This window comes from Salvelinus sp. IW2-2015, linkage group LG23 (assembly GCF_002910315.2).
Source record: "Salvelinus sp. IW2-2015 linkage group LG23, ASM291031v2, whole genome shotgun sequence".
In the NCBI taxonomy this organism is placed as follows: domain Eukaryota; kingdom Metazoa; phylum Chordata; class Actinopteri; order Salmoniformes; family Salmonidae; genus Salvelinus; species Salvelinus sp. IW2-2015.
Window position 1 is genome coordinate 13,986,241 of NC_036863.1, and position 20,512 is coordinate 14,006,752.

Here is a 20,512-nt window from a genome sequence, read left to right on the forward strand (position 1 = left end):
ACATGATTTGGAAAGGCACACACCTGTCTATATAACGTCCCACAGTTGACAGTGCATATCAGAGAAAAAACCAAGCCATGAGGTCGAAGCAATTGTCAGTAGAGCTCCGAGACAGGATTGTGTCAAGATACAGATCTGGGGAAGGGTACCAAAACAATTCTGCAATATTGAATATCCCCAAGAACACAGTGGGCTCCATCAATCTTAAATGGAAGAAGTTCTGAACCACCAAGACTCTTCCTAGAGCTGGCCGCCTGACCAAACTGAGCAATCGGGGGAGAAGGGCCTTGGTCAGGGATGTGACCAAGAACCCGATGGTTACTCTGACAGAGCTATAGAGTTCCTCTGCGGAGATGGAAGAACCTTCCAGAAGGACAACCATCTCTGCAGCACTCCACTAATCAGGCCTTTATGGTGGAGTGGCCAGACGGAAGCCACTCAGTAAAAAGCACATGACAGCCCGCTTGGAGTTTGCCAAAGGGCACTTCAAGACTCTCAGACCATGAGAAACCAGATTCTCTGGTGTCATGAAACCAAGATTGAACTCTTTGACCTGAATGCCAAGCGTCACGTCTGGAGGAAACCTGGCACCATCCCTATGGTGAAGCATGGTGTTGGCAGCATCAGGATGTGGGGATGTTTATCAGCAGCAGGGACTGGGAGACTGGTCAGGATCGAGGCAAAGATGAACAGAGCAAAGTACAGAGAGATCCTTGATGAAAACCTGCGCTAGAGCGCTTAGGACCTCAGACTGGGGAGAAGGTTCACCTACCAACAGGACAACGACCCTAAGCTCACAGCCAAGACAACGCAGGAGTGGCTTTGGGACAAGTCTCTGAATGTCCTTGAGTGGCCCAGCCAGAGCCTGGACTTGAACCGGATCGAACATATCCGGAGAGACCTGAAAATAGCTGCGCAGCAACGCTCCCCATCCAACCTGACAGAGCTTGAGAGGATTTGCAGAGAGGAATGGGAGAAACTCCCCAAATACAGGCGTGCCAAGATTGTAGCGGCATATCCAAGAAGACTCAAGGCTGTAATCGCTGCCAAAGGTGCTTCAACAAAGTACTGACTAAAAGGTCTGAATATTTATGTACATTTGACATTTAATAAATTAGCAAAAATTCTAAAAACTTGTTTTCGCTTTGTCATTATGGGGTACTGTGTCTAGATTGAGGACACTTAAAAATATATATATTTTAGAATAAGGCTGTAACCTAACAAAATGTGGTTAAAGTCAAGGGGTCTGAATACTTTCCGAAGACACTATGTATTTTACATTCTTAAATAAATAAATAAAATACATAAATAAATTTCTTTTTTCATTCATTGACTACAGAGTTGTCCATCCTCTCTCTTCAAGGATCTTCAATGGTTTTGACGGCATGGAGATCGAAGATGCCGGGCAGCTCTCCAAGTTGACCTTCTTCAATGTCTCTGAGGCCGACTACGGCAACTACACTTGCATCGCCATTAACAAACTGGGCAGCTCCAACACAAGCTTTGTCCTGTATGGTGAGTACATGAATTACCATGTGTTCCAGGTGCAACAAAATTAACATGTTGTGTGTTGGTAACACTTTATAATAACTTTCACGAAAAAGCCACTATACATGTCTCTAAATGCTTCATAAAGTATTGTACCTGTTGTAAAGGTTTACTATGAATGTTTACAAATAATGAAATACTTATTTATTAATAGTTTAGAAATAATGTATTAATGCCTGTTATCATAAAGTGTACTGAAAATGTTGTGTTATTTCGACATGATTCTCATTTCACTTTGAATGGACTTTTATTCCTCTTTATGTGATTTATTTGATATAAATAACTGAGGACATTTCCATGCTTAACATCAGTCTCAAGCTGATTTAATGTAAGAATAACTGCATATACTCAATTTAGTAATCTGTGCCTTAATCTAATGCAACATCACAATGATTTAGGTTAACAGCAACCTCTTCCACCTCACTGTATGCCTTTTAACACTGCACCCATGAAGCTAAAAAGTCATTCACCAGCTTTACTTTCACGTTGTTCGCATTAAGGCAGCATTGTCTATGATTGTTTGCTTTTGTTCGTTTTTATATATTTTGCTCTGTTCTGTTCCGTTTTTCTGGTGTAGAGGTTATTGAACCCACTAGCTCAACACTATTGCAAGGTTAGTACCGGTATTCGGCATGAGCATGCGTTTCAACCCACTCTCTGATGCGCTAACAGCATTCTAACAATGCATGATAAACATGGCCATTTTCACATCGAAAACAAACTGATTATATGCCAATATCACTGGAGTATCATACAATGCTAATACTGAGGTGACAGGAGGACTATGTTTCTGCCACTGAAAGGGGCCATATAGTGTTTAAGCTCAGCCTGACGAAATTAGATTGTCAGATAGTTACTGGGCTGTTCTGACTTCTTATGATAACGTTATTAGCTTTCAATTCCATTTATTAATATTGATAAGAAGTTAAAAGGTATATCTGACAGGTGACATTTCCTGGGAGAATTCTCCCAGGCTGATAAGGAGAAAGTATGTCACTGGAATCGTTGTGGAAATGGTAAATGAAGAGCTCTGAGCTTTTGAACGTTTTGCTAACCGTGTTTTGTTCTTCTTTTTTCAACCGCCTAACCGGCTCGCCATGTGGCATGGCTTCATTTGATTTTGCATGTGCTTCATCTGCTGTGTAAGTATCTATCTGTCCTACAACTATCATTTGTGATGGATCATGTGTGTGTTTTAACGGTTGTGACAATTTGTTATGCAATTTGTCCATCTAGTTGTTGATATGTGTCTATATAGGAATCTCTAATGTCTAATTCTTCCTTCCCTCTAGTTTGTTATTAATGAATACTTGTAATAAAGGTTACTACTATAGCGTAGCACTATGACTGACCTCTTAGCAATGTGTTAGCAATGAATATTGACATTATTGATTTGATGTGTGCTCAGCGTCATCATTGTTTGTATTAATTAGACATGATTGGAATGTAAGTGAAACAGGATCCATTAACTGTGGGGCTCCTCTTCAGAGATGTATTAATTGCTTTGATTTGGATTGTGGGGGGGAAAGCAGAACTATTATTGTAATTATCCACATGCAGGTTTAGGAATAATCTACAGTGGCAGCATAATTGGATAGATGTCCCAAAAGAAAGCCTGGTGAACTCCAAGAAAATCCAAGGGAAATTAGAAGTCATTTTATTAACGGTACTCGGCTTCAAAGTAAAAATGTATAATATGTATAAAAATGTATAATATCGTCCCTCTCTCTCGCTCAATAATGCCCCATGTGGTCCAATATTGATTTACAGTAGGGTGAGGAATTATTGGATCCTTTGATAAAAATGAGCAAAGAAGACTATAAAATAAATAATACAAATACTGAGCTATTTTTTTAAAAATTATATTATTTTAAACTAATTCAGTTGCTCAGAGAGAGGTTTTGTTTATTAACAAGTAGTAAAAAAATATCTAAAGAAGAAAGGTGTCTTGCTGGAAGATCTACTTGCTGCCAAGTTTCAGCCTCCTAGCAGAGACAACCAAGTTTTTGGCTAAAATATACTTGTAATGGTAAAGTTAATTATGCCATTGACCTTAACAAGTGTCCCAGGACAAGTGGAAGCAAAATAGCCCCATAAGATCAAAGATCCAACACCATGTTTTACAGTAAGGATGAGGTATTTTCTGCATATGTATTGTTCTTTCGAAGGCCAAATCATTGGTTGCATGGCCAAACAGCTCTATTTTCATGTCGTCTGGCCATAGCACCGCCTAATCTTTGCTAAACGGCATTGGCGCTTGGATTGGAACCGGTGCTACGGTCATATGACATGAAAATTGATCTCCTTGGCCACGCTCACTAGTGGTGGGTTTGGCCTTCAAAAGAGCAATGCATATGTAGAAATACCTCATCCCTACAGTAAAATATGGTGGTGGATCTAATATCGCCCTCACAACCATTTTTTAACTGCTATTGTGGTAAACATGTACTGTAATTAGCAGGAATACATTATATGCTATAGGATATTTTGAAACTCACAAGATTGTCTTAGTGAATAAGTAAGTGGTTTGACATTTTAATTGGACCAGCCTACAACTCCCTTATTGCTCCAGGCCCCACACCGTTAGCTCAGCCTCTGCTATCATGCTTCAATTTAGATTAAAAACTCACAGACCTCCTACCAACCAAGAAAAGAAAGGCCCGGGTCCTGCTCTTTCCTCCACTGTCTATCAATGGTTATTGCTTGTCTCCCTTCCCTCAGTTGATTAGCTTGTTTACAACCAGCCGCAATTAAGGCTGAACCGGGCAGCCGGCTTGGTTGGTCAAGGTTTCATAATATCATACAGTAAGATGATAATAACGGCGATGATAAGGGGGGCTCAAGTCAACAGTGCTTGCTGGTGATGAGAGGAAGAGAACAGATGCTTTAGCAATGCTTATATGACCACCAAAGTGCCCCCACTTAAACCTTCCATCAGCAGGAATCGGAGTATTTTGTAGTCTGGGAATGACCTGATTAGCATAGCTAGCTTAGGTACCCTAGCTGTGCCAGGGATAACTTGGACATCTCTCTGCCGAATAATAAGTAAACAGAACTGGGATGAATAACAATGTTCTCTTTTGAGGTGGGTACCTAATGGCACTAGCAGGCGTTTGGCCCGGGGCATAGTTGATTATGTGCCTTGTGTCAATTACTGCAATCCATTTGTTGCTTTTCTGTGGAGTGCCGGGGAGAAGGTATTAGAGCAGTGAATCACTTGTTATCTGCAGATCAGAAGGTTCAAGTCAGCAAAACCAATCTTGAACACCACAAACTCATCCAAATGTTTTGTTCCCTCTCCTCCGCCATCCCCCTTGGCCACAACAGGACCCGGAGCAGTGCAGGACGGGAACAGCGGCTCGATGGGGATGCATGTACACACCTACACCTGTCTACTTCTGGCCATCCTTCAGTTTCTGCTTAGGTTTTGATGCAGTAGGCTTTCTGGCTTCCGAGTGGCAAGGTTGCGTGGTTTGTGTGTTTTCTCTCACCCGGAACCACAAACGTGATGCACATGAGTGCATGGGCTACCCTATTACATAATGTCAAACCGCTAAAAAGTATTATGTAACATACACATTTTTCTTTGTTAATTTTAGGAGTTTTAAGGACATAACAACATTGTCGATTTTTGGGTTTTGATTTGTTTTCGTTTCCCCTCCCATTATGGTATGATTCCCAAATGTTTCTTTTTGGGTGTGGTTTGTCTGTTATTTACATTTTATTTATTTCAGTTTCTACCGAGTGACATGGTCATCTTAGCCCCAAGAGTCTTAAGCGTAAATCATAGTCCATTGACGTTAAGACGCGATAGTCCGGCATCCCATTGTGACATAGCTACACGGCTCTGAGACCACCATCCGCGGGGAAGCACAGCCCGAAAGCGCACCTCCCAACAATTCCCAACCAACGCAGCTCCGGTACGCGTCTTTTATTCATTTGAATGTGGTGACGGTTGGAGAAAAAGCTTGAGAATTTGAAAAGTATGAATGCCAATATTCCAGAACACTGCTGTGCGTATGCGTACACATTTTGGACTATGATAGATGCTTTAGCCCCAAGATTCTTATCCCCAAGAGTTAAGTGTATGAGGTGGATGAAACAAACATCTCAAACAGGCAGTGAAGCAGACGGACTGAAATAACTCTAGGACATAAAAGCCTGTTATCATGTTTTTTTTGTTGGTATAATTATAATTTAAACCTATTTCTGATTCTGACACATTGACCAACCACAACAATGGTTAAGAAGAAATTATATTTTCTCAGCATTGTCAATTGTGATATTTTCAGTTGTTTGTGCTATTCTATCTATTTGGGGGATTTTAACACATATTTTGAAAGGGGTAAATACAATATCAAAGCTGTAATTGTGATTATTTAGGCAAAGAGCTTGTTTTTCCTCCCTTTTAGCTGGCACAAGTCTACACAAGGTGGTGTAAAGAATGACTTAACTAGTTATGAATGGAAAGGAAGTTATTTCCATTTGTGTGGACATCTAACTTAAAGTAATGTAATCTCTCACAAATGTTATTAATGTCACTACAACTGGTTTTACCTTAAGATACTTTAAGTTATAATGTATTTACATGGGTCATTTGCACACTAGGGTCAATTCTCAAGTATTCCCGTCTCAACAGTGTTGGTAACAAAGAGGCTAAGGAGTAAGATTGTGTCCAATAGCAACTCTCTATGGATCACTAAGGGCAAATTCTAACTTGCACTTGAAAGGATACTTCGGGATTTTAGCAATGAAACCCATTATCTACTTCAGATGAACTCACGGATACCATTTTTATGTATCTGCATCCAGTATGAAGGAAGTTAGGGGTAGTTTCACGATCCAATGCTAACTAGCTTAGTACAATGACTAGAAGTGTATGGGATCTCCTAGCATGCTAGCAGTTAGCATGGACTTCCAGTCCATGCACTAACACTAGTTAGCAATTGTGCTAACTATAGTTAACAACTTCCTTTAAACTGCTCACAGAGAAAATGGTATCCACAAGTTCATCTGACTCTGGAGAAGTAGATAAAGGGCTTCATTGCCAAAATCCTGAAGTATCTCTTTAAGTAACATGTTCACTTTGATGCATTGATGTCAATGGGAGACTTAGTGGAAATTGGACTGAAGTGGAGGTTAGGATTTGCCCCTAAAAGAGCCCAAAGACTTCTCAGCCATTAGTTTCACAGTCATTTTTTTTTTTTTGTTACAAAATACTCTCTCATAACCAATAAGTATTAATTGTTTGGTTGTGTTGAACTGGTACATGCAAATGTACTGGAATGTACATGCAAATGTACTTTGACTGGAAATGCAAATGTTTTACATATATTGTCTCTCAATAGAGCACATATACATACAGTCCATTAATATATTATAATTTAGTGTTGTATACCGGGTTAAATAATCAGGGCTGAGTTTGGATTGATTTGAAATCAGGCATATATTTGTCTCCTCTGTGACCTTGTCACCAAGGACACACTCAGGAGCTACAACAATACTTCCTGTAACCTTTCTATGTCTTAAAGGTAGACTCAACGTTGTGAAATCATCATACACAGTGGGACAATGTATTGCTTGCTCCCAGAAATCAACATCTAATCTGCCAGGGCTGTTACTATTGGTTCTTCCTTAAATGGGCATGCCTCAGGGGAGGGCACAGATTAAGAGTCAGTTTTGGCAGTTTTCTGTTGTTGATGTCTGGAAGCAGGAGGTCACCATGCCATGTACGATGATATCATATAGTGAAGTCTGCCTTCAATATTTTATTCGCAAATGGGGAGAAAGGGACACATTTTGATGTTAAGAAATATTTGACATGTTAATGGTTCAAACCTGTGGTGCTGCCATCAGAATAGGCCATATTACAGCAGATAATTGGGTGCATTTATCACATTTCAAATGGGTTATGTCTGTGTGAGAGCTGCATTGATTTTACACTGATTAGGAATATCACTTTAATGCATGTCATGCATGGTGCAAAATGCATCAGCGTAATGGTTTGCACCCCAAAACCATTTTTGAAATAAATACCACATGATTATTACCCTTGTAAAAGAGGTCTTCAGACCTCCATGGGATAAATAAAGGTTAAATACGTTTTCTACTGTGGTGATGGCATCACACATTTTTACTGACAAAACGGATCCCAATGCCTGTTGAAAGATATGGAAATCTGGGGTTAACCTTAGTCTATGGACGGAAACTATATCATTATGTGGACTTAATGAATTAAAGGCCATGCTAAGGGTAGATTCAATAAAAGTGTAACTTTTTTTTTTGTTGCAGTTGTTTCAAAACATATGTACAGAAAGCAACAGCTGGGGCTTCTGAGAAGTCCACGGTATAACCATCACAGAAACCTATTTCCAACTATTATTTTTGACTGAGCTTATATTGCACCTACCCTTTAGTATAGTGCTCTTTGTGACGTGACGTGACATTTGTTGAGTATGCATTGCAGTTTGGAATAATTCGTTTTGGAATAGGGACTTTGGAAATAGCAGTGACAAAGTTGTAGACATTGGCGGCATACGGATGTGCTTGTCTCAGTTTTGAAAGGACATTTCTGTGTTGATGCATGACCTAACCTCATGATCAAATTAATTTGAATTTCTGATGACACACTCATTCCCTCTACTCCAGTACAGTACAGTCAAGTCATTCACCCGGCATAGGTCACAGTAATCCCTTAATTCTGGTTGATTCCAAAGTGAAGAGAAAATGACATTCTATTTGACTCCCTGTAATGTAAGATTGTTGATTCATATGTATTTTCTTTATGAAGATTGTGTGTTCATATTTAAGACTGACAATAATAAAAAAATATGTATCTTAAATGCCCCATGATTTGATCATCTTTGTTTGAGTATGCTCAATGCCATGGTTTGGAATTGCAAGTCAGCCATTCGCGTGTTTGCTTCATTGGGTAATTTAACTGACCTGGTGTCTCCAGGCTCTGTGTCCCACCACCTTGTCAGCCATACCTCTCTAGGACCCACATGACAGACCTGCCTATTGGATCTTTCCATTTGGGAGACATTTCCAATCTGCTAAACTGTGTTAAGCGAATCAAATCCCCATATCATGCCAGTGGTCTGCCATAAGGTGGAGAGAGTAAGTGCACTCTGTGGAGTGGTGAGTGTGGTGACTGTCACAATGACCGGAGAGCACCATTGATTTTTTTACTGACCCTGGCCTTGACTGACTGTGGCCCTGTCCAAACACTGTGCCAACTCCCGCTAATGGCCATGTCCCAATGACTAGACTCTTACTTCTGAGTGCATACTGTAGTACAAATGCTCTCCTCTCACCTATCAATGATGTACCACTTCAGGATGGAACCTTCTTGTTTCTCTGCCCTACTATACCAACACGACACTGGATGTTAATTGCACGGCGCACCAAGTGAAACTTTCTAATTCTCATTCCCATAGATTATACATGCAACAAGAGGTGCTGAGTCTTCTACAAAACATCACCTAGAGAATAGGTCAGGGGTAGGCGACCCTGTTCCTGGAGTGCTGCAGGTACTGGAGGATTCTGTTCCAACCAGGCAGCACACTGAGCTAATTGATCAGTTCATTGATTGCCTAAATTCAACACACCTGGTCTTCCAGGTCTGTTAAACCAAAAACATTCAGTTCCTGCACACTCCAGGACCAGGGTAACCTACCCATGCAATAGGTCATTACCAGGATGATTGCTTTACAGACAAATTATTATTTAAAGCTGTGTACTGTTAAGTGTGTAGTGCATCTTCAGGTTGTCGTTGTTTATTGCCGCTTTTCCCCAAAAAAAATTATTCCAAATCGGGCTCCTCTGCTGCGCTGCTCTCGCTACCATGCTGTTCTACTTCATCCTTAGCAATATTTAATTCATGCAAACATCTGCTCCCTGCAATTAACAGAAAATACAGAACGGGACTGTTAAAAAGAAAACGGGCCTGTCGATAAGATGACATCTTTACCTGTACTGTACTTTATTTTGATCACATTTCTTTAACGGGCAATTTCCTAAGAAATGTACAAATGGGGATACATTGGGGAGAAGTTCAGTTAATACAATAGAAGCGGATGCATGTCTGTCTGCAACCTTGTTGACTGATAATACAAGGAGTCTCCGCTGTTACTTCATGATCAATACAAACCGGCTATCCTCAGTTGGCAGTCGGCACAGCTGGTGGCCATCAATAGCAGATAGCTAGGCAGCCACTTCCCAGCTTTTAAAGGCATTGAAGCACTTGTTGGTTCTACATTTAAGGAGTACATAAAGAAGTCTACATTCTGAAAGCGTAATGACTGAATGTTTGTTGTTAATTTGACCAGTTTTTGAAAGATAAATGTACATCATATCAAATGTGTAACTTAACATGCCAACTTCAAAAGGGCTCTGCCTAATTCTGAATATTCCTCCTTGTCCATAATATGTCAGTGTAATTGCATACATACTGCATACTGGCAAGCTAAAATCAAGTGGTGTGATATTCAGGCTAACATGTTTAATGTGCATTGGGTCTTGTAAATAACAACACATGTATAGTCAAGTGTTTAACACTTTACATTTAGCTGGAAATGGGTTTTCTTACAGCTTACGTCAGTAGTTGGCTCTTCAGAAGCAGAGTATAGATTTTAATAGTAAGAGACTGGACAGGCAGATTGGTTGTGCTTGACCTAGTACCCAAGTCCATGATAGACATTTAAACATGGGAGACAAGTCATAGTCTGTCTTGCCACGTAAACCATATCTCCCCTCACTTTCTCAGTGTTATATCCCCTTCTAATTAGTGTCAAAATTGAGTCACGAAGTTAATGATCCTTCCTCACCAATTGTTTATTTCTCCCACCACCAATTTTATCACTCAAGGCAGCAGACGATCTTAATGGCGGGTAAATACTTTTGATTGGCACAATAAATATATCCTCACAGGCCCGTGCGAAGCTGACTGAGGAACATAGGATTGTTTGTGGTGGTTATGAGAACCAAAGTGAATACCATCTGTTCTGAAAGGAACCAGGGTCGGCTCGTTCCACGTAATTACAAGAGTGGGAACTCAATCCGGAAACAGGATTTTTTTACTCGCACTTTCATGTTTCTTTCTCTCATCTTTTTCTTATTTTTTCTTGCAAAAAAGGCCTGTTAGCCTGCTTGACTGTGAAGCAGTAATGATGGGTGGAAATCTTGGAGAGCTCCCTCCATGTGTTGCAACATGAAAAAAGGCCCTTTTCAGGGACCCGTCTGGACTAGAATGCGTTGGTCAAATCAATGCTATGTTTAACTAGGTTAGCCCTGTGAAATTTCTTATTTTGTCTGCATGCTGAATGCTCATTCGTACAACTAATTTACTGCCGTGTAGCAAATCTTGTTAGTGAGTCTCGTCCATTCAAATTATTTGATTGTTCATTGTGTGGCTTTAATACATTCAATACACACTTATTGTATTAATGCCCTCACATTATGAATTATAGGATTTAACTAAAAAGTGAATCACTTCTACTATTCCCTAGCCAGGATTTATCTACTCAACAGTCTGAATCACTTCTGCTATTCCCTAGCTAGGGTTGAACTTTTCAAAAGTCTGAATCACTTCTACTATTACCTAGCCAGGATTTAACTACTCAATGGTCTGAATCACTTCTGCTATTCTCTAGCCAGGGTTGAACTTTTCAAAAGTCTGAATCACTTCTACTATTACCTAGCCAGGATTTAACTACTCAACGGTCTGAATCACTTCTGCTATTCTCTAGCCAGACTTGAACTTTTCAAAAGTCTGAATCACTTCTGTTATTACCTAGCCAGGATTTAACTTTTCAAAAGTCTGAATCACTTCTACTATTACCTAGCCAGGATTTAACTACTCAACAGTCTGAATCACTTCTACTATTCCCAAGCCAGGATTTAACTACTCAACAGTCTGAATCACTTCTACTATTCCCTAGCCAGGATTTAACTACTCAACAGTATGAATCACTTCTGCTATTCCCTAGCCAGGATTGAACTTTTCAAAAGTCTGAATCACTTCTACTATTACCTAGCCAGGATTTAACTACTCAACAGTCTGAATCACTTCTACTATTCCCTAGCTAGGATTAAACTAAAAAGTGAATCACTGCTACTATTCTCTAGCCAGGATTTAACTGCTCAAAAGTCTGACTTACTTGTACTATTCCCTAACCAGGATTTCCCCTTTACTACTGCCATAGACCTATACCCACCTGCCATCACAGTAGATAAGGCACATCCATTTCTATATTTAATCTATTTCAGGAGTAAAATGGGCATACTGTGTAGGTGGTGTATTGGACTTGTGAAGTTCTCTTGATATTTTGTGTGATTCAGGAGTGTTGTCAAACGGTAACATAATTAGCAGGCATGGGTAGGCTAGAACTAGAACAGATCAAATGACAACTCATACAAACAAGAAAATACATTTTGTAGAGGTGAGTTCATTATTAACTCTTTCAATCAAGATAAATTGTACAAATGAACATTGAAATTATACAGATAACTCACTGTACGGACTAGATTGTAAGAAAATCCCTTTGCCGCTCATGCGCTCATACAAATAACATGAAAGAAAATGTTTTTATTGAACGAGTTAGATCCATATATTCATAATATTCGTCTATCACATCAAAAAAGGATGGATACTAAACATACTGATACTAAATTAAAATAGAAAGCAAGTTAATTAAATGATCAAGCTACTTAAACGGCTATGGGAAGACATTCATTGTGTTCCCATACTCGTTTATTTCTACAATACTACCAAGTCATGGTAATCAAGTATCAATACAATTAAAACTCATTCAAGGTGATTTGTTGTGAGGGTTTTTTGTGGTTGGAGTAGCAGAAGTGGTTTTAATGTACTTTGGTGTTCATCCTTGGGCTTGAAATATGGCACATCTTCTGTGTTGCAAGTCAAGGAGCAAATGCATTACAGTGAAGGCTGGGCTTAATTTGGTTTTGCACGATTCATTGGCTACATAGGCCAACACTGTTTCAAAACTAAAGGTGGTATCAGCAAAGAAATACATCAGTGCCGAGGCATCCGGAAAACATGACCTCTTTGGGGAGTAAACCAAAACGTGATTAATGAGGTGACAGTCATCTACCTTCATCCGCATCCTCATCCCTTTTGTCTAGGGCCAATGAATGTGCTGTCTGACCACAAAAGATGGAATCCAGGGAATGATCACCCTTTGTCCTCCCTATGTATTCCACATTTTAACTGGCTGTTTTACCTACTTCCCGGACGATATTCCATATGGAGTTCTTTATCTACAAATGCCTGGTGGTGAGATAGACAAAGCCAAATGCATGCAGAAATCCAGATAAACAAACAAGCATTTAATGATCTGTATAGTACATGACATTTATTTGTTTGGCGGTGGCGCATTCTGAATACCGTTTACTTGCTTGCTGATTATTGGCATTGGTTTCATATGATAATTGTAAGTGGCCAGTGAAGTCATAAATACTGTGGACAAAAACAAAACATTGTTGCAGTGTATTTAATGTTATGTTATTTGACAGTCAATTCAACCTTTTTATTTGATCGACAAGTTTCTACAAATGTATGTATTTTTTAAAGTCTGTGTTGATCCATGATAATCTCATTAGTTGCATTATAGAATGTTTATTCTGTTGGATGTAGGCATGATGTTTTAGTTACACTTTATTTGAACATTAACACTTAACACTTTTAATACTTAATGCCAACCGGTACAGAATAAGGCTGTTTTATTTACTTTACTATGAACCCTTATAATGGCTTATACTATGTTATATTGTTCCTAGGCTGTCATTGAAAATAAGAATTTGTTCTTAACTGACTTGCCTAGTTAAATAAAGGTAAAATAAATAAAAATATTTCTATGCAACAATAATTCAACAACCAAAAAATAGCTGTTAGACTTTACACAATAAGATGTATCAACAACTAACATCTAATTAATTGAATATACAACTAATTGAATTGATTATTTCAACACAGCCATTGCTTTTTGTTAGTTGGCTAGATTCATTTAACATATCCCTATCACGTGTACACATTCTTTCTTATGTAAGGAGTTGGATGAAAAACATTGTTTACATCTGTACATTTAATTAGGCTTCTGCTTGTTGCTGTAAATACACAACGGGTCTGTCTGATGACATTGCCGTTTGAGATGTTCTACTTTGCGACAGCTGTCATCAGGCCCGTGGTGGATGGAGACAGTGCTGTGATACCACTGTCTTCTAAAAGTTCTTAATTAAAATACTCTAGAGTCATTTGAGTGTTTACAAAGGAAGCACACCGAGAATGACGAACAAGGTTCAATATTATGTTGAAGTCAGTTCCCTAACTCGGAAGCCAGTTTCTATTTGATGAATGCAATAAACACATTTAGATGGAAACCTGATAGATGGACCCAACAGATGGATTATCAAACATGTCTGACAGGTATCTTGCAACAGACTATCTACAGTACAATGTACATTTTAGAACACCCTCATACCTAACTATCAGCCAACACTGAAGGTTAGCGGTGAAGAATAGCATCTGTTCATTCTTAATTTCTTAGTAAAAGCCCAAAGCAAGTTCCTCTGAGAGTGCACATTCCTATATACTGTTTATGAGATATGAGGTATTCTTTTTGTTCATATATATAATTGTGCCAAGGGATAAAACACATATTTAGAGGAAAATATCATGATGCTTTATTACACTAAACAGATACAACCATCTCTTACTCTTTCTCAAATAGAAAAGACAACTATGCCTTAACATGCACAAATAGTTCAATATTGGTAAGTTCATTTAGTTTCTTGCCAAAAGTCATTGACATAGTTTTTGTTAATACTTTTGACAGAATAGAAAGGAAACCAAAAGCTGAAAAAAGAAAATCTACAATACCATTTCATTTACAGATAGTGAATACCTTGACAAGTTACACGGAAAAACAAATGTGCAGCATAGTATCTCCTGTAGTCAATAAACAAGGCAACAGTATCTTCACATTTGAATGCCAATAAAGTCGACCACTCATAAATTCCTGTTCCCAGTTTGATTGAATGGGATGAAGATCACCATTTAGGGTGGAACACAATTTTGAGATTACTGCACATGCCTCATACTTTGGTGCAAATGTTTCATTGACGTCATTGCATGGTTTACGTAAAATTTGAGTAATGTGCATATCTCAAGCTATGATTTGTCCTATGTGTAACTGCCAAATAGCTATTTGAATTCTGCTCCAAAAACCCTCACTCTCGTCATTGGTGTTGGGGCAGTTACAATACAAATTAAATAACTATATGGCAGTTACGTTTGCCAAGACCCACACATGTTTACAAACATACATTAGGGGCTCACTGTGGGTGGAAACTGAGATTAAGTAGTGCTCCTTTTAAAGTGCATATACAGTAATGTGTCAGATGTTTTCTTATTCTAGCATGACATTTGCATGTGGTTGAGTTATTGTACGTCATTCAGATGTGTAATAATTGGAGCAGAATGTATGTACAGTATGTATACATGTATTATGCCCTGAAGCTGGTTAACGTTGCATTTTATTTATCTGAGAGTGCAAGTGCCAGCGATGCAGTCAAGGGCATCATGTGCGGACACTGATAGCATAGAGCTCTTCTTTACAGATTAATACGTTGCTGTACTTAAAATTTTGTGAGGCTACAAACGTATGAACCCCCTTAGTTTGAATCAACATGATGCCGTTAAGTGCAATTGACATTAGTTGTTTTCTACGAATTGTAAAATAATTGTGGAAGTTGCCATATTTATTGTATTGTAACCTGAAATTGAAAAAGAGACTTCAAGACAATTGATATTGGAATTAAATTGAAACATTCACAATATGCATATCAGATGGAATTGCATTGCTGTTTCCAGATAATACTGTTGCTGTTGAGTGTGATATACTTAGCCTGGACTACAGTGTGGTACCAACTACATAAATATATATACTTTTTTAAAGCACACAAGGCACAATGCTCACATGATATAGATAGTTGTATACTCTATATACCCTCTCTTTCAGTTATACTGCGTACCTCACAACGTACTGCTATTGTTCACAGATTATCATGTTTTATGATAAACTACCTTGAAAGTTTCACTTCCATGTGTTGAGACACTGCAACCCATTATTTTTTATCTTTATTTAGCTAGAGAACAAATTGCTTTTGGGACTTTGCTGAATTATCCGTTTAAAATAATGGTGCAGGAAAAAAACAGTGTACTTTTTCAGATTGCGTATTAGTTGTATATTATGTTGGGTTTGATTGGCGTTCATACCGTTAGCTAGCTGGACATAATCATTTTTTGCATCCAGACATACTACTTGGTAACACTTCCTATCTGTGTGCTATTTGCTAAAGGAAATCATTATTAACAAACATGAACGAAGTAATGTAAAACAATGAGAAAACATACCTATTACTTGCCAAACACTGGGCCTTGTTACAAAGGGATTATCATTTGACAATAATAATTTGTGAAAGGTTTCCTATGCAATTTTTGTCTGTTTATAGTTTTGTAGAGAATAAATAAACGAAATAATGAATATGGTTCATTAATTATTAATAGACAATTACAAGCTGTTATTGACAGCATATGTACAGTGTTACCCAGTACACAGTATGGTTAATGCTTTGACTGGTTTTACTGTATAGTGGATGGGGTTTGATCCAAGAGAGAAAACAACAACAGCTCCCTATCTAGCAGCTTAGTTTAGTCATGTATGTTGACTCCAGGAATGGAACATTTAAAGTAGATATTGTTTCCCCAGGATCTAAATCTATCTTTTGATCCTCTCCTTGTCACAACTGCAAGATTACAGTTATGACTAATACGCTGTTCATGATGATTTATACACAGATTCATATTGAACTTTGTTTTTGACGGTGTGACTGCACTTGTGTAGGCTACAAAAGCTTTCTTTTCACTTTCAATTTATCATTTTTTCGTGGATGAGTTACAACAGTCAGCAGTTCTTCATAAATAAAAGTGCAGACATTGGAAAACTTAGAAGAAATACTAATTTCTGTTTTTAACTGTGGATCAAAGGTTTCAAGCCACTTTGCCCCTTAGGGCCACTACATGGGTGGGGGAGTGACAAGAAAAACAAAAGCGTTTAGCCTTCTGTCCTAGGGGACAACAGTCTTTATAATACTCACTTTTTACATATAAACAGCACGTTCAAAACCACACCGTAGGCTGATGTTTGTGTATTGACAACATTTAATTTGATCTGTATTCATCCAGTAACAGTCAATCATTGAATATTCTATTTTTTCAAATGCAATGCACTACATAACCTTAGTTTGTCTTCTCTTCATTTGTATGGTTATTGTGGGGATAACACTGACCATTTACATATAGAGCAAAGTGGAATGTTGGCTTTAAGTCAACCACGTTTTGCTATGATATTAGCATTGTGATTTCCTGATTTATTGAGCTTTAACAGACTAACCCAGTTCACCAGTCTTCACTATGGGGCCGATTCCGACCCGAGTTAATGGCACGTAATTCCCTTTTTATGCACTTCTCTATGCGTACTCTGACGAACTTAAGCATGAGAATAAAGTGCTGTTCACCTGCTATTTGTTTTGGTTTGAGCTGGAATAAATGAAGGTGTGGCGGAGCTGTGTCTACAGATACTCCATATTCTGACCTTGCCTTAATTCCACCACCTTTACCAACAGGTTCCAAGTGGAAAAAGCATCTACTTTATTTTTTTGATAGAAATACCACCATTCTCCATGCACTGTAATAACTTGACAAAAGCTATGTAAATGAGTAATCTGTTTGGATAAGGGAAATAACATTTGTTTTAGATCTATTTTACCTTATAATCACAAACGTGAAACCAGACAAATGTAAACCAGTAATATGGCAGCAAACTGAAGAATATCAACATAGTAACACAGTAAAGTTTAAGAAATGCCGTGCCATTATGCAGAATTTAAATTGTAAGGCCTTATAGCAGGGATGGGCACTCTCAAATGTCTACCCCGACTTTCTCCGTTTCCATTTCTATCATGTTAAATATTAGCCATTATAGTATTGACTGTCAGTAGGCCTAATAACCACACATATTTAACTGCCTATTTACTGTTATATCCCTTCAGTTGGTATAGCCTACATTATCATTCCATTTAATTCCAATGTTTCATTTACCTTCATTTGCTTCCTCTGTAAACGCCATCACGGCCATGTGGTTGTTGCTGAGGATCATTAGTAACAGTTAATAGTATAAAAAAAGACATATAGGCTAATTAAATCGTTATGGAGCAGAGCGCAGACCAAGCCATAACAGTTTGAACCCGACGCATGGCCCAATACTTGGCAGTGTCATCACACAGTTCCATGGTTAGTGCAGGCAATAGATGAGGGTATAGCCTACTATTGTACACTATTCTCCCTATTATAATGATATGTACACTATTCTTCCAACATTACCATGGGATAAAGAACTGAATGTGGCAATTTTTCAGAATGAATCAAACCACGGTTTTCTTTCTTCCGTGCATATACATTATTTAGTTGGCTTTCTTTCATTGATCTAACTAAACGGTACACCGTATTCAAAAGGGATGGCTTAAGATAAATGTACTGAAAACTCCACAAGAAAAAATCTGTTGGACAGCAAGTAGGAGATATTCAATGAATGAATTACATTTATTCAGCGCACGCAAGGGAACCACGCCTGCAAAGCCCTTTACGCACCTTCATAAAGTGCGTAGGAAAGGCGTGCGTACGAAAGGCGTAATTTCCTAAGTCGGAATCTGGCCCTAGAAAGAGGGCCCAACTTTAGCCATTATGGTCTCCAAAATAGCCTTGTCTGTGTTTGTACGTGCATGCCTGCACATGTGTGTGTGTGTATATATATATACACACTCCTCTCTGCTGCTGCCTGATAACCATGCAGTTTTGGGACGAACCCAACATGCAACAAACCAGGTGTTGATGGCATTGTGGGGCAGCTGTGCGAAGGCTGATCAGAAGTGACAGCTGTGACATTGAATGGTTCTTATTCATCTGAAAGAAAAGGGGAAGATGTAACAGCTTGAGCCTCCCCATATAGATAGTTGATAGAGATACAGGGGACAGAGATATCCTCAGCCTTTATTATTCCACCCTCTGATTGAGAGAACACTGGGGTCAGGGCTTCTGTCAAAGATTAAAAGGTCGCTTGAGGCATTCAAAATGACTCTCCTTGTAGCACAATGAATACTTTTACAGTGTAGTGCTATATGGTGTTTTAACAGCTTTTACAGTGTAGTGCTATATGGTGTTTTAACAGCTTTTACAGTGTAGTGCTATATGGTGTTTTAACAGCTTTTACAGTGTAGTGCTATATGGTGTTTTAACAGATGTGTGTGTCAACTTGTGGCATTAGAGGTAACAATACATTAAATAATTGTGCAGTCTTTTCTGTTCCAGTTCAGGTTATTTTGATAAAATTCACTTACAGTAGCTTTTTCAATGATATTTACTTGGGGGTGGGGACAACTCTAGTGAGATCAAATGGCAAGCTATGTTTGTTAAAGCAAATTACTTGTTTTTCAGTGGACATTTTATAATGAAAACTTCAGAGCCTTAATTGGATACAAAGCATATTCCCACACTTCACTGCATCAGCCTCAATCTAGACATGACTCGCATACTGTACGTTGTTTCATTTTGTGTGGGCTATCATGGGTAGTATTGTGTCACATACTCAAAAGGACTGAGGACTTCTTTGTTTTAACAGTTCATAATTTATGGACAATGTAAAACCTTATCTCCAGCTGACATGTTGATTACTCACCATAATGGTTATATCATTGCGATTCATGGACTCACTTGATCAAAACAAATTGTTGGCACTATATGTTATGACATGGGAGATCGGCAATGCTATAGCAAACAGTAAACCATGCAGGTAAAGTACACGAGAAACACACATTCTAAACTGGAGGAAACACATCATGTGGTTCAGTGAATTTCTGCTAGGCCCTTTGCAGAATTATAATTGATTGTGACAGTAATTTAGGTAATCAGGCAACGTAATTAGGAAACCATTCTTAAATCAGAAACCTTTGTCTGTTCAAAAGATATGCAGCTATGAACATCTAATATACACACCAGCCTCATTGTTTATTTGAAAATGTCCTAAAACAGTGAAAAGACACAAACCTACTGACATTGACAGCGTTTCAATCCATCTCTGGTCAATGCAGAGGGCTGACTTCTGGGTTTATAGTCTCTTTATAGTCTCTCTGACTTCTGGGTTTATAGTCTTACCATTTAAAGAGAGAGATGATTCATTTCTCTTCACTTCATGTAGTGGGGAGTGCAGAACACATTTCTACATAAACTCAGCAAAAAAAGAAATGTCCCTTTTTCAGGACCCTGTCTTTCAAAGATAATTCGTAAAAATCCAAATAACTTCACAGATCTTCATTGTAAAGGGTTTAAACACTGTTCCCCATGCTTGTTCAATGAACCATAAACAATTAATGAACATGCACCTGTGGAACGGTTGTTAAGACACTAACAGCTTACAGATGGTAGGCAATTAAGGTCACAGTTATGAAAACTTAGGACACTAAAGAGGCCTTTCTACTGACTTTGAAAAACCAAAAGAAAGATGCCCAGGGTCCCTGCTCATCTGTGTGAACGTGCCTTAGGCATGCTGCAAGGAGGCATGAGGACTGCAGATGTGGCCAGGGCAGTAAATTGCAATATCTGTACTGTGAGACGCCTAAGACAGCGCTACAGGGAGACAGGACGGACAGCTGATCGTCCTCGCAGTGGCAGACCACGTAACAACACCTGCACAGGATCGGTACATCCGAATATCACACCTGCGGGACAGGAACAGGATGGCAACAACAACTGCCTGAGTTACACCAGGAATGCACAATCCCTCCATCAGTGCTCAGACTGTCCGCAATAGGCTGAGAGAGGCTGGAC

General features: G+C 38.7%; 1 protein-coding gene across 6 annotated transcripts in view; it reads left to right on the plus strand.

The window, feature by feature from the left end:
* The window catches only part of LOC111950801 (opioid-binding protein/cell adhesion molecule), a 454,724-nt gene extending 446,334 nt beyond the window's left edge, over nt 1-8,390 (plus strand). For 2 of the 6 annotated variants that reach the window (XM_023968699.2, XM_023968696.2), the window contains 3 exons: nt 1,340-1,515; nt 2,126-2,161; nt 4,876-8,390. In XM_023968699.2, the coding sequence (XP_023824467.1) occupies nt 1,340-1,515; nt 2,126-2,161; nt 4,876-4,979 (316 nt within the window). In that variant the 3' untranslated portion in view covers nt 4,980-8,390. The remainder of the gene's footprint in view (nt 1-1,339; nt 1,516-2,125; nt 2,162-4,875) is intronic. The other 4 variants (XM_023968697.2, XM_023968700.2, XM_023968701.2 and 1 more) reach the window with 4 other exon arrangements.
* Nucleotides 8,391-20,512: the final 12,122 nt, after the last annotated feature.